Genomic DNA, 19,141 nt, shown 5'->3' with positions numbered 1-19,141 from the left:
CTGAGCAAAAATAAAATGGACGATTTATGAAACAAATGTTGACTCATTTTGAATGGTTTTCTGTTGTTTTTTGATAAAAATTGTTGGCGATATGCTGCTATGCATCCGTTATCAAAAAGGTTGTTTGTAAGTGTAGTGCAGGCTCTATTGCGACGTATCTTATCGAAGCACCCTGGTACAGGACTGGTTCGTACCTGTTCCAAGATAGGGAACGATGAGCGCAATAAAATGTGACCAATTGTGTAGTCGCCTCACCAACATGTCGTTAGCACAATGTGTTAACTTCATAGCCCAATTGTTGTTGGACTCGAAGTCTCTATAAATTAAACCTTCAACATTGTATAAACAGTAGAGAGCCTTTATTTCGAGCCGATGTCTTTTGAGGAAATTGAGAGGATTCATTTCATCTCTGAATTGCCCTTAAACGTCCCTAGAATTGCTTCTAAATAAAAACATACCCTTGAGACACGAGTATATTGAGGAGGGGAGGCAATCTAAAGTCCTAGGGCACGTAATGATATATTAGCTCCATGTGGGCGATAAAATCTCTTATCCCAATGTTTACTCGTAAGCCATGCGCCGCTTCAAATGCTGTACTTTATGGCATACATTCAAGAAGTCAGATTACCCGACCGGGAACCGATTATGATTCGTATTGTGAAGCTAGTCGCTCTCTAATTTCACTCTATATTTATTAAGAGAATGAGATTTGTTTGATTCTTCGAATAAAACACTTTGTTTTGGGATCTCCCAAGCTTCAGTTCGGGTCACGCTTCATGCCGCATTTTGGAGGATTAAACGAGCTTCTAAACCTTCCTTCTGCAACTCCAAGATATGTCCGGCGTGGTCAGCTAGGCAACTGTTTTTTTTTTCTTCTTAATGTCCAGTTCCTTCTTTTCTGCTGATAATAATTATCTCGCTGTTCACCAGAATTGCCCGAGCTCAATACGCTATCGCTAAGCGCCGTTTTGTACTGAGCGGTGGTCGAGGGTCGAGGGTGGTGTTCTAAAATACAGATTAGTCCTATTTGAAGGTTATACCTGTAATCTGGACTATGAAGGAGGGAAGAAACCATGAATCCATCAAGTTGAAACCTGCTTGGAATGTGTAAAGAAGACTCTACCACTATGAATTTTCAATTCCTCCGCTAGGACATTCATTCACTGTCGTCTAGTCCTATTAGTGACGTTTTCCGCGTGCATGCAAGACGACTTTCAGTGTCAGTTAATTACATTACGATGGATTTTTAATGCCATGTGGCCCGTCAGCGGGCTCTTCCTCCGGAAAGTACGAATTCGATGGGAAAAGGGACACAAACAGACATACAAAAGCCTACTGGACCTGGACCCCAAGGTAGCTCACTGGTGTAGTATGCGTAGGTAAGCGCTGACTGACCGCTGTGTGGGATTGTGGTTTTCGCACATTTCGACGGTGATCGCGCAGCAAAGAACAAGATCACAAGAGCAAGAGAAAATCGCACTTTCAAAGAAACCCACCAAGAGACCAAGAGCGAGCGGAAGAAAGCCGGCCGCCGTCCGTCAGTGAGAGTACGGGAGGGATCATCAGGGAGGCGGCGCCCAGCTCAACAACTAGGGGGTAGTTTTTCGTTGGGCAAAGGGTAGAAACGTGTTGATGGGTCAGGTGTGTTGTGCGCGCCTAATGGCTCATAAAACAGTGCGCCACCGCCACCGAGCTCTCTCTCTCTCACTCGCTCTCTCTCTCGAAGTAGGAGCGTGCTTTGAGTTTTTGGTTCGCGCACGGTCCCGTCGAAGACCTCTTAGTTGCGTTTGAGACTTTGCGAGGTGCTGAGGCGGGATAGAGTTCCTTCTCGGAGCTATGCAAAGAGATCTCGGATACTCGATCTCGGCGATCCTTGAAAAGAGTGATCTTACGTGTTGTGTCTGCTACATATGTCCCGAAAAATAAAGGGTCGAGTTTGGGGATAGTGTTTTCCAACGTGTTTAAATCAAATGTACCAGCACCGGGCTCGTTGAAGTGAAGTTAACTGCCACGTAAAGTGTTTTCACTCATGTAACTGCTCGCTACTCTACCACAGCTAACAGGGCGAAAAAAAGGGTTTATGTGGCAATCGTAATAGTTTTATCCAGAGTTGCAGAGTTCCCTAGTTGCAGAAAGTGTTCCGCTACAAAGCTTAAAAATTGCAACGTGTGTTGTGCGTGATGCTATGATGATCGTCGTTACGCTTATGCAAACGCTGGTGCAACGATTTGAACGATCGTGGCATTCGTCTAGCGGTCTCGGTGTGCCATGAAGAAAGAGTGTGAAGATCGTGGTCGATTGTGTGGAGAAAGAAAAAATAAACATGGATGCCCGAAGAACTGAAAACTCCCAGCTGAAAACTTCATTAAACCGATGTCCCGGCGAAAAGTGTGTGGCATTATAGTAACGCATTCCCTCACACACACACAAGAGGACACATGCAAAAGACCATTTTAGTGGCAGATTAGAGCTCTCCGGTCTCTTTACTTTACCCCGTGGTCACTAATTTAGTCCCTCGTAAACCGCTCAGGGACAGCTTCGTACAAAGTGCGATTGGAACTGGTGTTGGAGGAAGTGTTGAACGATGCATAGTCGTCATCTTGATTGTGCGTATACGAATGTGGCAGTGGCATAAAAATCCAAAAACCATTCGACCGGAAACCCGCGACCGAGTGAGTGAGAGTTGTTGTAGAGCCGGGTAAAGAGTTACACGAGCCACAAAACATTCGGGACGGCCATTGGCCTCGGAGCGTGCAAAGAGGGAGTGTGCGAGAAGATAGTAGAGCTCCATAGTAACTGTGGCGCATCATCATTACCATCATATTGTGAGCACAAGTGCCACGAGCGCAAACGGTAACGCACCGTAACGCCTCGCGCCAGGCGAAGCAGGCTGTCGATGTCTCACCTACCAATCGATTCATAAATTAATTGCTAATCAAGTGTGCTCTGTCGTGTGTCGGCGAGGAAACCACCCCCGTCCGTAGAAAAGCAACCAAAGAAAACTCGACAAACATCACCAGACGGACGACAACACAACGTCACCATTATGATGGAGGGTGATATAAACAATTTTCTCTTCGGCGTACGTATATATGGATATATAATCCGTCACTTCTTACTGTTTTATTTGAAGCGTATTTCGTTTTTGGTTCGCTTTCTATATATCGTTGTTGTAGCGCGTCCATTTCGGGGAAGAAACAGAAGCAATACAATGTAGCGCGAGTGAGAGAAAGGAGAACGGTGGTGTGTTATACTCCATGATAAATGGATTATATCTGCCATTAAATTGGATCGTGAACGAAGAGAGTGTGCTTGAAATTGTTGGCAAGATTTGCGCGATCTCCGGGAAATTGAGTAGAAGCGAAGAATTTGTGAAAAAGAGATAAACTTATTGAGGTTAGGGTAGATTTCAAAAAAATGAAAATCATGTTCACATGTCATTTAAACACCATATTGTTGAAGCTTGAAGGTTAACATTGCGAACCTGCCTCCCAACAGCCGGTAGAACCTCTCCGTCGTCGGCTTCGAACCGTCTTATTATCAAGGTTTCGTAAGGCAGCAGCAGCATACGTGCACCGGCCGGTGATAAGGGAGCCCGAGCTTGGCTATGCATTCAATCGACGGTTAGGGCGTCAGACGTCCATACAGGCGGCCCACAAGGAGGCACCACACTTGACTGATTCCTTTCCTTATGGCTAATCATTACGGCAAAACCATGTTTTGGGCCACGCAGTTTTTCCTACACCCAGTTCCTCCCCAAACGGGGGTTACACACATTTTGCTGACATGACAAGTGGGTTTGTTTTGTGTTTAAAGTTTAAAACAGACCTTGTTGGGCAAGAACCTTCCGGAGGTTTCCATCAGGTACAATTCCTACTTTTTTAGTCACCATTTCCTCGTGTCAAGAAAGCCGGTATTAGAGACACAAAAGGCCATCATCTCTCACCGGGTGGATGAGAGTCTGCGAACGGCTGTGCAAAGATTGTGTTTAGCGTCCCTCAGGCAATTCGTACCGAGGTGGTTTGCATAGGTGGTGGTACCACGTCAACAAGGGCCTTCATCTACCCCCATTGGGGTATTTTTTCAGTATTAGTAGTGGTGGTATTATAGGTGAGAGGCGAACCGAACAGAGTACAATCTTGCGCAAAACGCACACCCCACAAAGGTGTCTCTGTGTGTATTGTATTTTCTCGCGAGCGCGAGACCGGTCTTTTACCTTCGCAATGGGGAGGGTTTTGAATTGCTACAGCGAGAGGATGGCCAGAATTCAAAAGCGAAAAAACACGTGCTTGCTCCTCGTTAGTGACTGGGGCCGCTCGCCGGATTCGAAACAGTCAACGTAAGCAAATGGAGTAAACTTGTTTCATCAGCCCCGAGCCTCCAAGGGTGGTCAAAGACCGAGAGAGAAAGAGAACTTTTGCTGACGTATCACAGGACGCAATTGCGGGAACGCCTTTGGGGTGATTTTGGTGATGTTTCGGGAAAGGACATTTGCATAGATAATCAGCATCAGTTAGTTGATATTTCTGCCGGTGCTCCAGGGAGCTGAGCTAGGCCGGTTTTCCCATTTCTAGCAGAACTGTTGGATGACGCAATCCCCGGTATGGCAAGAGAGATACCGGTCTCGCCGTTCGAAAATGTCTCTCTTTATGCTGTTGATATGCTCTCGTCGATGCGATGCTGATCAATGCTTGTTCTTCTGGAACCGAACCCATGAGGCTTCTCTGGAGACCAGCGATTTGTCCCTGACGTATGACATTATTGTCTGCTGCGGCCGCGTATATTCTTTACTTCACCGCGTCGTCATACACTCTGTTGACCTCAATTGGTAGTGCGTGTGTCTGTCTCGGTCCCTATCTGTGCAAATAGTCGTGGCGTCCCTGGCTTTACATGTATCGACCGCCGCCGATTTCACGGTGTGCTTTCTCCATAGAGCTCTGCATACGCCGTAGTAGCTTTTTGGATCGGTCCAAAATTGAATGCTGATGTATTAGAGGTGTTTGGTGGTGGGACAAGAGCGCGATCACTGACCGACCAATGGAACGAACGATGAAAAAGAACGCGAACCGAACAAACGGTACAATCGCGCACAAGAGAAGCCTTTCTTTCGCCGTTCTTCCTTAGCCACGCATTCAGAGACGCGCGTATGTAACGGTTTTTGGAATTCTTGAACGCTTGTTTCCAGGCCTCAACCCTCGCCGGATTTGCCATTGGCTATTAGTGATCTGAGAGATGTGTCAAGTTGTATAGGAATTGCATTAACTTTTCGACAGTTGAATCCTTTCAGTCTGCGATCATACAACATAAAATACCGGTGCCACGTGCAGCTTTGCTCTTATTTTCGCGATTTCTTCGATCAATCCTACCCCCGACTAAACCGGTTCCTGCTTCATCGCTACACTTCACTGTCAGTAGTACTCTTAACCGGTGTAAAGTTCAAAGAGCCATAAAATATGTGTCCTTTCGCTCATGGGTGTCTGTCCACTGCAACAGGATTTGTTGGAACGGAGTTTTGCGTAACCACATACGCTCTACTATAAATCGTTTGAATTTCGGCTTTTATTTTGCGAGACATTCTTCTTCGAGTCACCTCCGTGTCTCTTTCTTTCCGTTTGGCCAGGTGAAAGTTGTTACACGAGTGCATATCTTGTTGAAGCATGTTGCATTGTTTCAAGATTTTCTGCCGGAATGGTAATTTTTTGGGTAGTAGTTAAAGTCGCTAAATTTGACCTTTTTTTAGGGGGCGGGGACCGAAACATTCAAACGTGTGGTCAAAATCACGTGTCTTTTTTGTATGAAGTAATACTTCACCTGACGTCATTGAAGGTATTTAAGTTAGGCTTAAACCTAGCTATTGTACCGGTGTGAGTTTAATGTGTTACGGAATGTTTAATTTAATATAAGTGTGGTAACGAAAACTGTAGGGCTTCGCCTGATTTGACGTAACCGGGGAATAGTGCTAACAGCAGGGCTTCATGTTCAAATTCCGTCAGTACTTACGTATTTTTCCCTATTTTCTTTTCGCTCTCTCTCTCTCTTATACTCTCGCTGCAGCAGGATAATTGGCCGGAGGAGGATTTCATGAGTTTGCTGAAGATGGACGATGCGATGCTGTTCAGCGAACCACCCTCCAACACGGCCGGTGGTTCGGACGAGCTGGACGACATTATGCGCACCCTCAACTACAGCTACTCCAACGAGGCGTATCTGGGCGAACAGCAGGTCACATCGCCACTATCGTCCCACTCGTCCTCGGATCAGGAATTTCACGGTTTCCCAAACACAACCGACGGTAGCAGCAGCAGTGCATCGCTCGATGGCTATTTCGACGAAGGGTACGGTGTACGCATGCAGGACTCGCCGCCTATGATTAAGCAGGAGCTGATGAACGTCGACTTCGGGATGGTCAATGTGCTGGAACCGGGCAGTCCAACCGAACAAGGCGTACTCTCATCGGCCGCTTCCGACAGTGGACTGTCAAGCGATCATCTTGATCTGTAAGTATCCGTGGACCTTCTACTTCTATCGAGTCACCTGAGCCTGTGGTCGCCCCAGTATTCGTTTGATAAAGTTGGCAAAGTGAAAGGTTGTTCCACAAACCTCCCCATTGCCACACGTGTCAGCCAACAATTGAAAGTAACACACCGTCAAAATGGCGAAAGGAACCTAAAACACTTTCGATCGTCGGTGGGCTAAGAGACACGACGAGTTTGCAGTTCCGTTCCATCTTGTTGGAATGTGAGGTTTGCAAGGTTTGCATTCAAAGAATCGATCTCTTCGTTGGTGCGAAATTAAAATACATGTTTTTCAGCTCTATAAATCACAAAGGTTTCACTATTACACATATTTTTTTTTAATTAATAACATATCCGACGACTTTTTACCATGTTCCTTTACTTTTTACTTTAACGACAAAGAAAGGATATAGAGCACCACATAAACGATCGTACGCTCTTCTGGCACAATCCACTTGTTTCGTGTCCTATTTATCATTGGCTTGAGATCGAATGTCTGCTTCCCTGAATTCACTCGCTATTGTGTGGTACAATTGCTGAGAAGAGAATATGTGTGTAGACGAGCCTGCACATATTAAAAATAATGCGAGGCACCAAGAAGAACATTCCGTTTATGTTTGATTTCACTTCAATCAGGCGGCCATAGTTTACGGATAGAGAGAGAGAGAGGAGAGAGTTAGACACGAATTCTACAACTGGCAAGCAAATCTATCTGTCAAGCTAATTAATTTTGTCTGGTAGCAGGCTTGTACGTTCTTCTCTAGCACACGCACTCAGAATGCGCCTAGGCGTCATTTGCATTTGATGAGCAAACCATGCACGCCACGGTGGCTGGCTGGCTGGCTGGCTGACTGGCTATATTCAGGTCAAGCAGGAGAGTTGAAAATACATACACGCACACTACACAACCGCTTCTCAAGGTGTGTACCAACGACACATCGGGTGGAAATGTGTCAAAATTAGAAATCATTCTGATAAATATAGGCCGACGACAAGTGGTGGCGTCCTTCAATGTTCTATCACCGATGAGTAGGAGACGAAATACACATAAATGTCACCCCTTGTAGTGATAATACTTGATAACGCTCTTATCAATTCCTTTTCTTCTTGCTTTCAGAGACCCGAATACAGAATATGAAGCACTTAGCCCCGGAATGTCTTCACCCGGTCCGTCCATCAGTGAACGTGGTGGACAGAATTCGCCACCACGCTACATGAAATCGGTCCAAGTGATGGCGGAAGTTCCCCAAATGATTCAGCAGGTTCAACAGCTTGGCACACAATCGCTTCTGTCCCAATCGGCCAGTGTTGCAGGTCAACGAACGATCCAAACTATTGCACCTGCTCGCGCGGCTGAGAAGATGGTCGCTAAAACGATCGTTACTAGTATCAATGCGCAACCATCGCTGAAGACGACGTCCTCGGCTAACAAGCTATCAACAGCAACCGTTTACCAACAACAGTCTACGGGAGTAAAACCGTTGATCGGGGCTGCCGGGAATGCTCCCAAGAGGATTATTGCGTCGACAAACAGCGGAACGAATACTTCAATTCCGCAACAACTCGTAACCAACGGCAAAGAGCTAAAGATCATCCGTATGGCAACGATGAAGAACGGTCAAACAGTTGCAGTTGCTAGCGGACTCACGACCACCACCACCAGCAGCAGTACTGCGACGGCATCCAGCAACAAGAAAGTTACCCTCCAGCTAAAGAACTCCACCACGAACGTAAAGTCTACCGGGATTATTCCTAAGAATGTGGTGCTTACATCAAGCTCGTCGGCAGCGACCGGTGCCAATCATCATGGTGCTGCTCCGGTTCGCAAAATTATCCGCATGCAGCAGCAAACACAACAAAACGGACGGCAGATACTGGTCCCGGTCACGATCCAAGATTTGCGCTCGATCAAGATCGTCAACTCGAACAACATGAAGAACAAATCGGCCAACATTAAGCTGGCCGCAGCCAACATGCTTCAACAGTCGAAGCAAGGGCTAATACAGAAGAATGTTGTGCTGAGCAAGGATCAACTGCTCGTGGACGATGGTCCAATGTCGGACGCTGGACCAAGTTCCTCCGACTCGGAAAGTTACGTGTTTGAAGACATTATGCAGCAGAGCAGCTCGGTAATAGCGGAGGTTGAGCGTCAGCAGCAACAGCAGCAGCAGAAGAATCACCATTATCATAACCTTCATCAAAACATTATCAGCGATTCGGACGTTGAACCGGATGGTGATGATGATGGTGATGACGATGATGTCGATATGGATGAGATCGGTAAGGGTCGCAACCAGAACGGAACCTATCAGAAATTGATGCTAACAGCGGAAGAGAAGCGATTGCTGGCGAAGGAAGGCATCTCGCTGCCGACCAGCTATCCGCTGACGAAGCACGAGGAGCGAGAGTTGAAGCGCATCCGAAGGAAAATTCGCAACAAGATTTCGGCTCAGGACTCGCGCAAGCGCAAGAAGGAGTATGTGGATGGGTTGGAAGAAAGGTAAGGATTAGAGGGAGGAAATGGTGAGAATCCCGAATCTTATTTGTGTGTTTCGTTTGCTTTCCAGAGTGAAACAGTGTACGGAAGAGAACCAAAATTTGGTCAAACGAATCAAGATTCTGCAGAGCCAAAATCACGACCTCGTTAGCCAGATGAAGCGCATCCAATCCCTTCTAACTAAGGGCACCAGCAAGACAACACAACCGGCCACCTGTTTGATGGTGCTGCTGATCAGTATGGCTCTCGTGGCCGTCCCGAACCTGAAGCTAGGCAACACAGCCACCCAGCAAAACATTCAGGACTCGATCGAGATGTCCGAGCTGATGCAGGAACCAGCCAACGATAAGCTGCAGCACGTGCAGCAGAGTCGCCGTGCTTTACTGTTCGACACCAAGGAAGGTACACCGGCGGCTAACAATGCCATCACAGGCGAGGAAGAGCTAAACTTTGACGAGCTGATGTCTTCGTTCAATGCGAACGCGTTGATCGCGAACGAGCACGATTACTTCAGCGAGGGCAATGAGCCACCTTCAGCGAAACGGTCCAAGCTGATGAGCCCAACACTGATCGATTACGATGTGGATGATGAGGTGTGGAACGGTGGCAACAAGATTCGCATCAAGCAGGAGGCGGGCTCAATGTCACCGGACAGTAGTAGCAGCACCACAGCGGGCGGCAACGAGCTGTTCGAGCAGAAAGTGCGCGAGTTTCAGGCATCGTTGGAGAAGACCGTTAACAGTGCGTCGCCCCAGGTGATAGTGGATCGTGAGCTGTTTGAGTTGGTCGGTAAGCAGGACACTAACGACGGGTTGTACGACCTGAGTCTGCTCGATACGTTCTCCACTGGTAGCAAGGGTGGGATCGGAATGAATGACGCCGCCACGGGAATCGATTTGCTCGCCGTACGTGCCGAACGTCCGTCTGTGGTGAGTGCCGATTCGACGGCGGACGATGCGAACGATGCGCGGAAGTTGAACGCTTCCCAGCAGATTCAGCAGCAAAACAACAAGCGTAAACTGCTGCTCTAAGCTCCTACCCTACCCAAGGCCATTTGTTGCCGTCAAATCAGTAGAATAGAAGCTGGCTGTTTAACACACACCGCACCACACGAAATCGTTGTGGGGTGCAAAAGATAGATTTTTGTACATAGGATAGATATGCGCGTCCCCAAGTTGTCTACCCTCCCATGGGGTGGCAAAGATGTATGGACGAAAGGTGACTTTTTAAAACCTTCTTAAGTCGGACGTAGTAGGCGTTTTATGTTTTCGTTGTTCCCTGTTTTTCATTTATCCGCATTGGTTTTTTGTTTTTCTTCTTTCCTGCAAACAGGTAATGCATTTTTATCCTATTTAATATGATAACTACTGCAACCAGGACCACACTGTGTTGGTACACCCGTCAAGTATTTTATTAGTATCACACAAAGGACAAATAGACAGACGCATTCGTATAAATAAGTAAGAATGTTTCGCATCTAAATAATACATCCATTTACACACACGCACACACACTAAGCTAAGAGAAGAAGAAGAAGCGAGTTTTTCCTTCTCCTCTTTCTTTTCTGGTTGTTGCTATTTTTATCCTTTTTTTCTCCCCTTTAATGGCATTTAAATCTGCTCTATCTGTTGACTCTTTTTCTCTCTACGAACAAAACGAACGAAATGTGCAATCTAGATCTAGCAGCATATGCTTTTGTCCTTTGAGTTTTTCTAAGTTTTTATGCTAGTGTTTGTGTGTGTGTGTGTGTGTGTGTGTGAGAGAGAGAGAGAGAGAGAGAGAGAGAGAGAGAGAGAGAGAGAGGGAGAGGGAGAAAGGAGTGTATTTGTTATATACGTATATAATATACTTATGTGGTAGGATAAAATAGCTAGTAGCTTGGCTCTTGGCTTCTCTTGATGCAGGAGATTACACTATTTGCACTATTCCCCCGCCAAACAAAAAGAAAAAAAACGGTGTTAAGAAGCTTTTAGTGTAATGATTTATATGCTGTTTGCCCAATTATTTGATTTCCTTTCGTTTATGTTTTATTTTTTAAATATTTGGCCAAGCATTGTTGGAACACGTTGGATATAATAACAGATTAGTGTAATAATGGTAACAGATAATATGTAATAACGATTAAGCGGGATATACACACACACACGCGGATAGGTTCGATAGGCCGTGCTAACCCCGTTCATTCATGCAGAAGTAGTTTTCTAGTTTCCTCTTCTCTCTCTCTCTCTCTTCTTGCAAGTAGATAGTTAGACAAAAAAAACGGATGTTACACAGAAAATCATTTGACCCGACCGAGTTCGAGTGGGGAGTAATGTTTAATGTAAGGATAAATGCTTTTGATTATCGCTCTAGCGAAGCCGGGTAACGATATACGGAGCATCATCATTCATACTGGAAACACACAAACCGACTTAGTAATAGTTAAATAAATACATAACTTGTTGTACATAACCAAGGACCATTCACTTTTTCTGTCTTTAATGCCCGAACGCATCGCTACCAGGTGCTTTGAAAGTGGAAAGGCGTGGTTTCTCCTTGGAGGCAAGCCGAAGAGAAACTGTTCATCGTACAGATGTACTCAAATTATCATTGCCTAGCGAGGACTCAGATGAAGAAGAATGTATCAGACATGACACGTTTCCCGGAAAAGCTTTTGATTCACATACAGAAATACCAGGAGATTTATTCCTTGCTGATATATTTATAATATTCTTGTCCGCCACATTTGGCCTCACAAGATAACGTTACTTCTCATGTAATGATGGTAGTGTAAAGTCTTACAGATTTACAACGATTTAATGCTAATTTGATGACCGAGGAATGTTTGTATATCAATTTTGCTTATTAGGAGGGGTGCGCATGTATGTAGCTCACATTGTTCAGCTTTAAATCAATACTGAACCGATGTTGGCACTAAGAGACCGCTTGGTGAGAGCTGGAGAATATCGTCACTGGATATTTAGACGTCTGAAGATCTCCGGTTGATGCACAGATGGTTCCATCCAACCCTCCAACAAATGCTCTATTTATATCGATGTAGAGAGCATCAACCTGGATAAGTTTTAAGATGTGGTTCAATACTTTATCAAGGACTTGATCAACCCAACGCAACCGTCCCCGACCTAGCAATTAACCACACTCTCGATCAGATCGTGTCCCGCAATGATGCGATCGGAGGAAAGTACAATTTTTGCCCCGATTGTCCGCTCCAGCAGATGGCACGCCGCAATCTCCGCGTACGTTATTCCACCAACGATGAAGATGAACATCGTTTTCTCCTTGAAGGGAAACAATTGATTCAGTGCCGCCTTATGACTGCTGGCCGACAGTTCCTTGATCGTTTTAGGTGCGATCAACGCATCGATCGATCCTCCGTGCAGATGCCCTTGCTCCAGTACACGACCCGAAACCTTCAACCGTTCGAGATGGCCCAATCGGGTGTTTAGATTGTCGAAACTGGACGCAGCGAATATCATGTGCGTTAGTTGCGTGATGAGTGGAATGTAATTACCGTTGAACACGTAACTAGGGCAAGATTTTCCTACATTCCCACCCGATGTCACCTCGGTACGATCGGTACGACTCCCAGCAGCACCGGCGGTTGCTGTCGGGACGGAATCGTTCGAAACCGTTGGCAATTGTTTCAGTTTGTTCGCTTCAATCTGGAACGGTGTCTTCAGGGTGGGAATAGAGATTTGTGCGAGAATCTTCGTTTTGCTGAGATTTGTTGTGTCTGGGAATAGGCGTGCCTGGAACAGATTATGAAACAGGCTCAGATGACGGTATCCGAATGCGTTCAGATAGCCGGTCATTAGCTTGGTCATATCTTCACCGGTCAGCCCGATCGTTACATGGTACAGACAGATTAGCCGGAGCGTGTTGTACTGGTGAGCATCGCTGCTCAAAAGTTCGAGAATGTAGTTCATGATCTGCTTTCGATTCGTATTGGTAAGGATGCTTTCCTCGATCATTTGATGCTTCTCAAAGTTGGCACCAATTTCCTCGACGATCGTTTCACACAGCCGAAGGTGCTTGAACAGTTCCTTCTTGGCGGCCGCTACCTTCGGTAGCTTGTTCGTGACGTAGTCCTTCATTTCGTGAAGCTTCATTTCGCGCGAGTATGCTTTCCCTTCGAGACCGAGCGTTTTGGCCTGCGAGCTAAGCAGACTGATGACTTCGGAGAAGTGCCGATATCGGTGCTCGAGATAGATCATGTCCTGTGCGCCACTCATACGCAAACTGGTTGCTTCCTGCTTTGGTGGAGGAGGTTGCTGATGCGTTTGCTGTAAGAAAGCCAACCTTCCTGCCTTGATTTTGTTGCTGTCCCCATCCACCACCAGTGAGCCGGAATTAAGTGTCTGAATTTCGAGCAGCAGTCCACAGTAAACGACCGGCGTTAGCAAACAAGCGGGATAGTCTCGATCCCGGTCCAGTATTAGCATTGCCGCGTACTCTGGTTCCTTGTCACCCGGCTGTTCCGGTCTGTTCGGGCCCTCCTTGCCCGTCACCACAGTTCGCCGGTTTGCCTCCATACGCTGCACCATTTGTAGTATTTTCTCCGCATTCTCGCCCAAACTAAACACCAGATGGGGTTTGCCCATGATGAGATTAAAAATGCGTATACTTTGCGCGATGGAACCGAGAGGTGTGGTGTCCTTCCGTACGAACACATCCGCAAACACGTTCGGTAGCTCGAGGCTGAGTAGCGATTCGTCCAGTAGGAGAAAATCCCACTGGAAATTGTACAGCTCCACTATCCCGTGCAGACCTTCCTCCTCGAGCAAATGCTCGAAGCTGGCCAGTACCGATGGGAGTACCAGCACGTGGTACTGCTTGTTGCGAATATCCGGCTCCATCAGACTGCTCGTTTGGCTCTGGTAGCCACTGATTTGATCGAGTACGCTCTTGAACGTAAGCAGATTCGATGCAATGAAGTAGACGAACTGTTTTCGCTTCGGGGGAGGATTTTTTGGATCGAATTTGAATATTTTATCGATACCTTTTTTCCTGCGAAAAAAGAAAAGCATTAATTAAATCTGCACAGATCGCAGAATTGCATTCGGTCTTACCTCAGCCAAGATGCACCGCACACATGTTCCAGTGGTTTGATGAGCGACGGTTCAATGATGAGGTCCTTCTCCGATGGGATGGAGTAGAACACATGCTGCAACTTTTCCTGTGCTATCTGCCGAAATCCAAGCAATTTTCCACCGCTTGAAGAAGGATCCATTTTCCCCGGTTGACGAGCGATCGGCAGAGTAGCAGAAAACGTAAACAAACAGTACTTACGCATACAGGGTGGTTTCAGCTGTCATACCGACAGTTGGAAAAAAGTACGCAGCGAAGCTTTCATTGCAACCCTGTCAACACGAGCTGTCAACGGCGTTGAAAAATGTTTGTTTACGCTTTCTTGTGCTTGAGGAAGGCAGCAAAATCAAGTTTGTGCAAAAGATTTGTGCGATTAACAATTGCAGTACAAACTGCCCACTATGTCCGGTAAGAAATTGGCGCGGCCACCTAAATTACAGTATGTAGCGAATGTTTAAATTGTTTCTTTCTGACGATTGTTTGCAGAGAGTCGCGATAGCGTCCGCTGTCGCAAATCGTCCAACCCGTACACAAGGCAGGATTTGAAGAATGCAATCAATCTGATCGTGGACCGCGGTATCTCTATCCGGCGGGCGGCCCACGTGTGCAACGTACCACGTACCACGCTGTCCACCTACCTGAAGTCACTTAAGCACGGCAAAATAAGCAAGCTGTTGCTCCAGGAGGAGCAAGCCCTGTACCAGTGGATGACGGACTGTTGCAAGCGAGGCTTTTCAATTAAAAAGCGCAACGTGGAAACGGCCGCGGAAGCGTTGGTCCAGAAGAATGAACCACCCCGTACGCACCCTTTCCAGGATACTGAATTCGGGCGGCGATGCTATCAAAAGTTCGTGAAGAGATGGCTGTCGATTGATCGAGTGAAGGAGCGGAAACATCTCGGCATCATCATGGATTGGTTTCTGCACATCGAAAGCTATCTGAACGAATCGAACCTGTTCGAAATACTATCCCAACCGGCCCGTGTCTTTCTGTGCGATGAGTTACGCTTTCGGGAGCGGGTCGAAATGAATGAAAGCGTTCGGGCGTTACTGAAGAAAATGACCATGCTGTACACTTTCTCGGCTGCCGGTCAGCATCTGTCACCGCTGCTCGTGTACCCGTACCGGCGCGATGTTCCACCGCACATAGTACAGGCGGCACCGAAAAACTGTGCCATAGTAGCGCACGAGTACGGGCAGGTGACGCCGAAAACGTTTGCCGCCTATCTGGACAAGGTGGTGGATAAGTTCGTGACGACCAACAACATACCGAAGCCGGTGATTATATTTGTGGACGAATCGCAGGTCGATTTGACGCTGCATCTGCACAACACCTGCAAACGGTTGGGTGTGGTGCTGATCGGTTTATCGGCGACACAGGTGGTGAAACCAACCGGGAACGCATTCAACGACATCTGCAGTGGCTGGGAACGCGAACTTCCGAAGTGGGAAAAGGACAATGGGCGTGAATTCACGCTGGCGGAATGTGCTGGACTGATGCAGCAGATAAACCAACGGTACATCAAGAGTACGGTGCTGGTAAAGGACTTTGCGGACAGTAATTTGTGTCCGTGGAATCGGCCGGTACGCGATACAACGGTGGAGGGCGATGAAGGCACTGTGGCGTATGACGATATGATGGAACTGGAAGACGAAGACGATGATATAGAGATTGAGCATTTCCTGGAGAATGTGGATGAATGGTCGGATGGAGAGGAAGGAGACGAAGATGTGGACTTTGACGACGAGGACGAATGTATGGATGAGTTCAACGATATGGTGGATGGCGTTGATAATGAACAGTGTGCGGAGGAGCTAGAAAACGAAGCGGAAGAACGAAAGGAAGCAGACGTCGAGCCGGAAAAAACAAGCGAGCCAGCTCAGCCGGTTGAAACAAAACCGGACAACAAGGATTCTTCACCGGAAAAGTACAAAACCACCGAAGCAACCTGTTCAAAGCCCGTTCCCGTGCAAACGGCCAACGGGAATGAAAGCGATCAAACGCAGCAAACGACCCAACAAAACGCCGCCACAAGCTCGGAAGCGGAAGATAACGAAGACGGACCACCGGACGATATCGATATCAGTATTAATTTCATCGATTTCAAACGGGCCATCGGAAGTGAGCTGACGGAAAAGTTTGAGCGTAAGCTGGAGATTGAAAATCGTCTCCCACTGGCGAACCATGCCGAGAACGTGCTGTTCGACATTTATCGCCAATTTCGGTGCGATATCGTGACCGATAGTGATGACGATTACGACATTGTAGAGGTGGGTGATGATTGAGATTGCGGTTCTAGTTCTAGGATGCCATCTGGAAGCTAAATGAAGATTGCTTAATTTCATCCTAGTAAGATACTATTTGAATGAGATAGGATTGTCCTGAAGTGGTGTGCCATTGCCCGTTGGATTACGAGTTTTAGTATGAATCGACACCAAAGCACATACCAACAAGTACATGTATTTGAACAGCTAGTCGGGTAATTAATAGCCGTAACTAAACATTCCTTCATTCAACTGGACATTGATGTTGCAGCAACGAGGGGGAACGGCGCATCAAATGTCCGAGAAAAGAATGATTTTTTTCTATTCCTACAAGCTACTCTCCCAAAGCAAACAGATAATAAACTTACGCTGTTTATAGCTTATTTGTTTGTTTCCTTTTTCTATGCTTTACAATTGCAAATCAATCAGTCATTAAATTATTTGAAATAATTGGAATTCCATTTCCGTTTCATATCTCCCAGTATGACCACAACAAAATATTTCCTTCATCTAGTGTGCCGATGATTGTGACAGTGAAGGTCATCATTTTAACCCAGTGTGCGTGTTTCGTTTGACAGCGGTTTGTTGTTTGTTTATAAATCTTGCTTCACCGGAGGAATTCTACGAGTAGGAGAAAAGTTAGAATAAAACCCATAATTACCACGGAATACAATGAATCCAGTAGATTGAAACAACGGATGCAACTACCGTGATGTTGAAATCGATCGACAAGTGTCCAGGTTTGTACTGTGGCCGCACAGTACTGGCCAACAGCTCGCTCAGTGAGTGTGGTGCCTGTTTGCGTGGATTTCGCGTCAACACGCAGTACATCTGTACGCCTTGCGATAAGGACCTTACGTCGCACGATTGGCTGTACCTGGGTTTTATGACCATCCTGCCGTTGATTATTCACTGGTTTTGTATCGATTTCAATGCTCACCTGCGGAAGTAAGTGTCGGATCTCGCCTTTTTAAGCAGGGATTAAGTGGATTAACCATGAATTGACCTTCATCCAATCATTTCAGATTCACCAAAGGCGAGCTTATTCTGCATGCCAGTGCGTGTGTGGAGGTGTTCTTATCCGCCTTCCTGACCATCCTCTTTACCGATCCCATCTGGGAGCTGCGGATCAATTCGTGTGGTGTGCAGAAGCTTTCCGATTGGTACACACTCTTCCACAATCCAACGCCAAACTATGAGACGACGCTGTACTGCACCCAGGAAGCGGTCTATCCACTGCAGACGATGATATTCGTGTTCTATCTGTTCTGCGTCACCTTTATGATGATCATACGGCCGGGATTGAACGTAAAATTCTTGCCATACCGTGGCAAGCTGGCCGTTTACTATGCGCTCTACATTTTCCCCATTTTAGCTCTGCTGCATGCCGTTGCTGGTGGGCTAATTTGTGAGTATTCCCGATGCTGGTGTCACCCTCCCTATCTTCATGCAATTTCTTGTGTGTGTTTTTTTTAGATTATTCCTTCCCTTATCTAAGTATTCTCATTTCGCTCGTGTCCAACGCGCTACACTTCTCGATCAAGCTGGATCAAACGATGAAATCACTGCTAGAAACATCGATTACACAGATGCGAAATGCTACCATCATACGTAAGTATGATGTCACTTCCTTAAGGTTCCTTAAGCTTATTCCGCTCTCTAACGATTTCTTGTCTTTTCTGACCGTTTTTTGCAGTTGGTCATTGGATTCTGTTGGCGTACGGAATCATTTCGATACCATACGAAATCTCGTACTTTTCGCTGTTGCTAGTACCAGCACCGGCACTGTTTTACATTTTCACTGCTAAATACACAGATCCAGACAATTTCAAGTAGTAGACGCATTTGGCTAAATGCGTTACAAATACTTTTGTGATAGGAAAACTAGGAAATATATTGTACCCTTGTAACCTTTTGAGTTGTCTTATTCGGTGGAGGAGATTGTTGGCAGTGTAACATGACTGTTCCGAAGTGGGGTGAAAGAAGGATCTCTACTAACTTCAAAGCCAAGATTAATCTATAAACTTCTATAGGCTTCTTTCAGCACCCCGACCATCCTACAAGCAGCATTTTGGATATATTCGGCATTTATGGGGTCCCGAACATAGGGGCCTGATTGATTTTAATTTTTTTTTGTCGAAAAAAAAGAATTCAACAATAAAAAAGAAGAAAATGAGCAAAGCAAATCAACGACGATGCGGGATTGCCGTTGTTTTCCGCAATAACTGGGACATCAGCAAAAAGATGCGCGGCCTTAAGACGCATCCAACGGTATGCCGGACGCAAGGATCGGACCATAGCTGGGGAATACTGTTGTTTTCCGCAATAACTCTTCGAAGGGCGGAGGGAATGGGTTAGGGTGTTCCACAAAAAGATGCGCGGCCTCAAGACGCATCCAAAGGTATGCTGGACGCCAGGATCGGACCAGAAACGACTGAGTTATCGCCGATTTTCCACGGACGAAAAATGGACGGACATTTTTCATGTCCGTCCGTTTCCGTCAAAAACATGGACGGACGGACGGAAATTTTTGCTCAAAATTTGGCAAATTTCGATCAGGAGTAACAGGAGAGCATACCAGGCGAGGAGGTAGCACAGCGAAATTTAAAAATGGGTCAGAAAATAATTTCTTTCCGTCACGACAAAAAAATTTCCGTCCAATTTAAGAATGTTTTCCATCTTTTATGTTATTCAGTCCCAATTTTGTTTCTTTCTTTAAATATCTTTTAAAACGCCTTCCACAACGTGATTTTTAATTTTAAAGTGAGTTAAAGAGG

General features: G+C 46.2%; 5 protein-coding genes across 11 annotated transcripts in view; 4 read left to right on the top strand and 1 right to left on the bottom strand.

Annotated features, from left to right (window-relative positions):
* Positions 1-10,043, top strand: part of LOC126556978 (uncharacterized) — a 91,598-nt gene extending 81,555 nt beyond the window's left edge. For 2 of the 6 annotated variants that reach the window (XM_050212565.1, XM_050212564.1), the window contains exons 2-5: positions 3,047-3,082; positions 6,058-6,497; positions 7,633-9,015; positions 9,083-10,043. In XM_050212565.1, coding sequence (XP_050068522.1) covers positions 3,047-3,082; positions 6,058-6,497; positions 7,633-9,015; positions 9,083-10,043 — 2,820 coding nt within the window. Of the gene's footprint in view, positions 1-3,046; positions 3,083-6,054; positions 6,498-7,632; positions 9,016-9,082 lie in introns of all 6 variants that reach the window. The other 4 variants (XM_050212563.1, XM_050212562.1, XM_050212566.1 and 1 more) reach the window with 3 other exon arrangements.
* Positions 1-19,141, top strand: part of LOC126557483 (3-phosphoinositide-dependent protein kinase 1) — a 386,951-nt gene that overhangs the window by 46,809 nt on the left and 321,001 nt on the right. The gene's annotated exons all lie outside the window — the stretch shown is intronic.
* On the bottom strand, positions 12,135-14,242 carry LOC126557313 (vacuolar protein sorting-associated protein 33B). The gene is made up of 2 exons (XM_050213034.1): positions 14,082-14,242; positions 12,135-14,019 (listed from the first exon to the last, which is right to left on the bottom strand). Exons 1-2 carry the CDS (start codon positions 14,240-14,242, stop codon positions 12,135-12,137), a joined length of 2,046 nt encoding a protein of 681 aa, XP_050068991.1.
* On the top strand, positions 14,502-16,385 carry LOC126559985 (uncharacterized). Its single transcript, XM_050216146.1, has 2 exons — positions 14,502-14,508; positions 14,584-16,385. Exons 1-2 carry the CDS (start codon positions 14,502-14,504, stop codon positions 16,383-16,385), a joined length of 1,809 nt encoding a protein of 602 aa, XP_050072103.1.
* Positions 17,077-18,204, top strand: LOC126558660 (JNK1/MAPK8-associated membrane protein). The gene is made up of 4 exons (XM_050214710.1): positions 17,077-17,312; positions 17,390-17,772; positions 17,841-17,975; positions 18,061-18,204. The coding sequence occupies exons 1-4, from the start codon at positions 17,077-17,079 to the stop codon at positions 18,198-18,200; spliced, it is 894 nt and encodes a 297-aa protein (XP_050070667.1). The 3' UTR covers positions 18,201-18,204.

This window comes from Anopheles maculipalpis, chromosome 2RL (genome assembly GCF_943734695.1).
Source record: "Anopheles maculipalpis chromosome 2RL, idAnoMacuDA_375_x, whole genome shotgun sequence".
NCBI lineage: Eukaryota > Metazoa > Arthropoda > Insecta > Diptera > Culicidae > Anopheles > Anopheles maculipalpis.
This window is presented reverse-complemented; position numbering and strand designations above follow the sequence as displayed.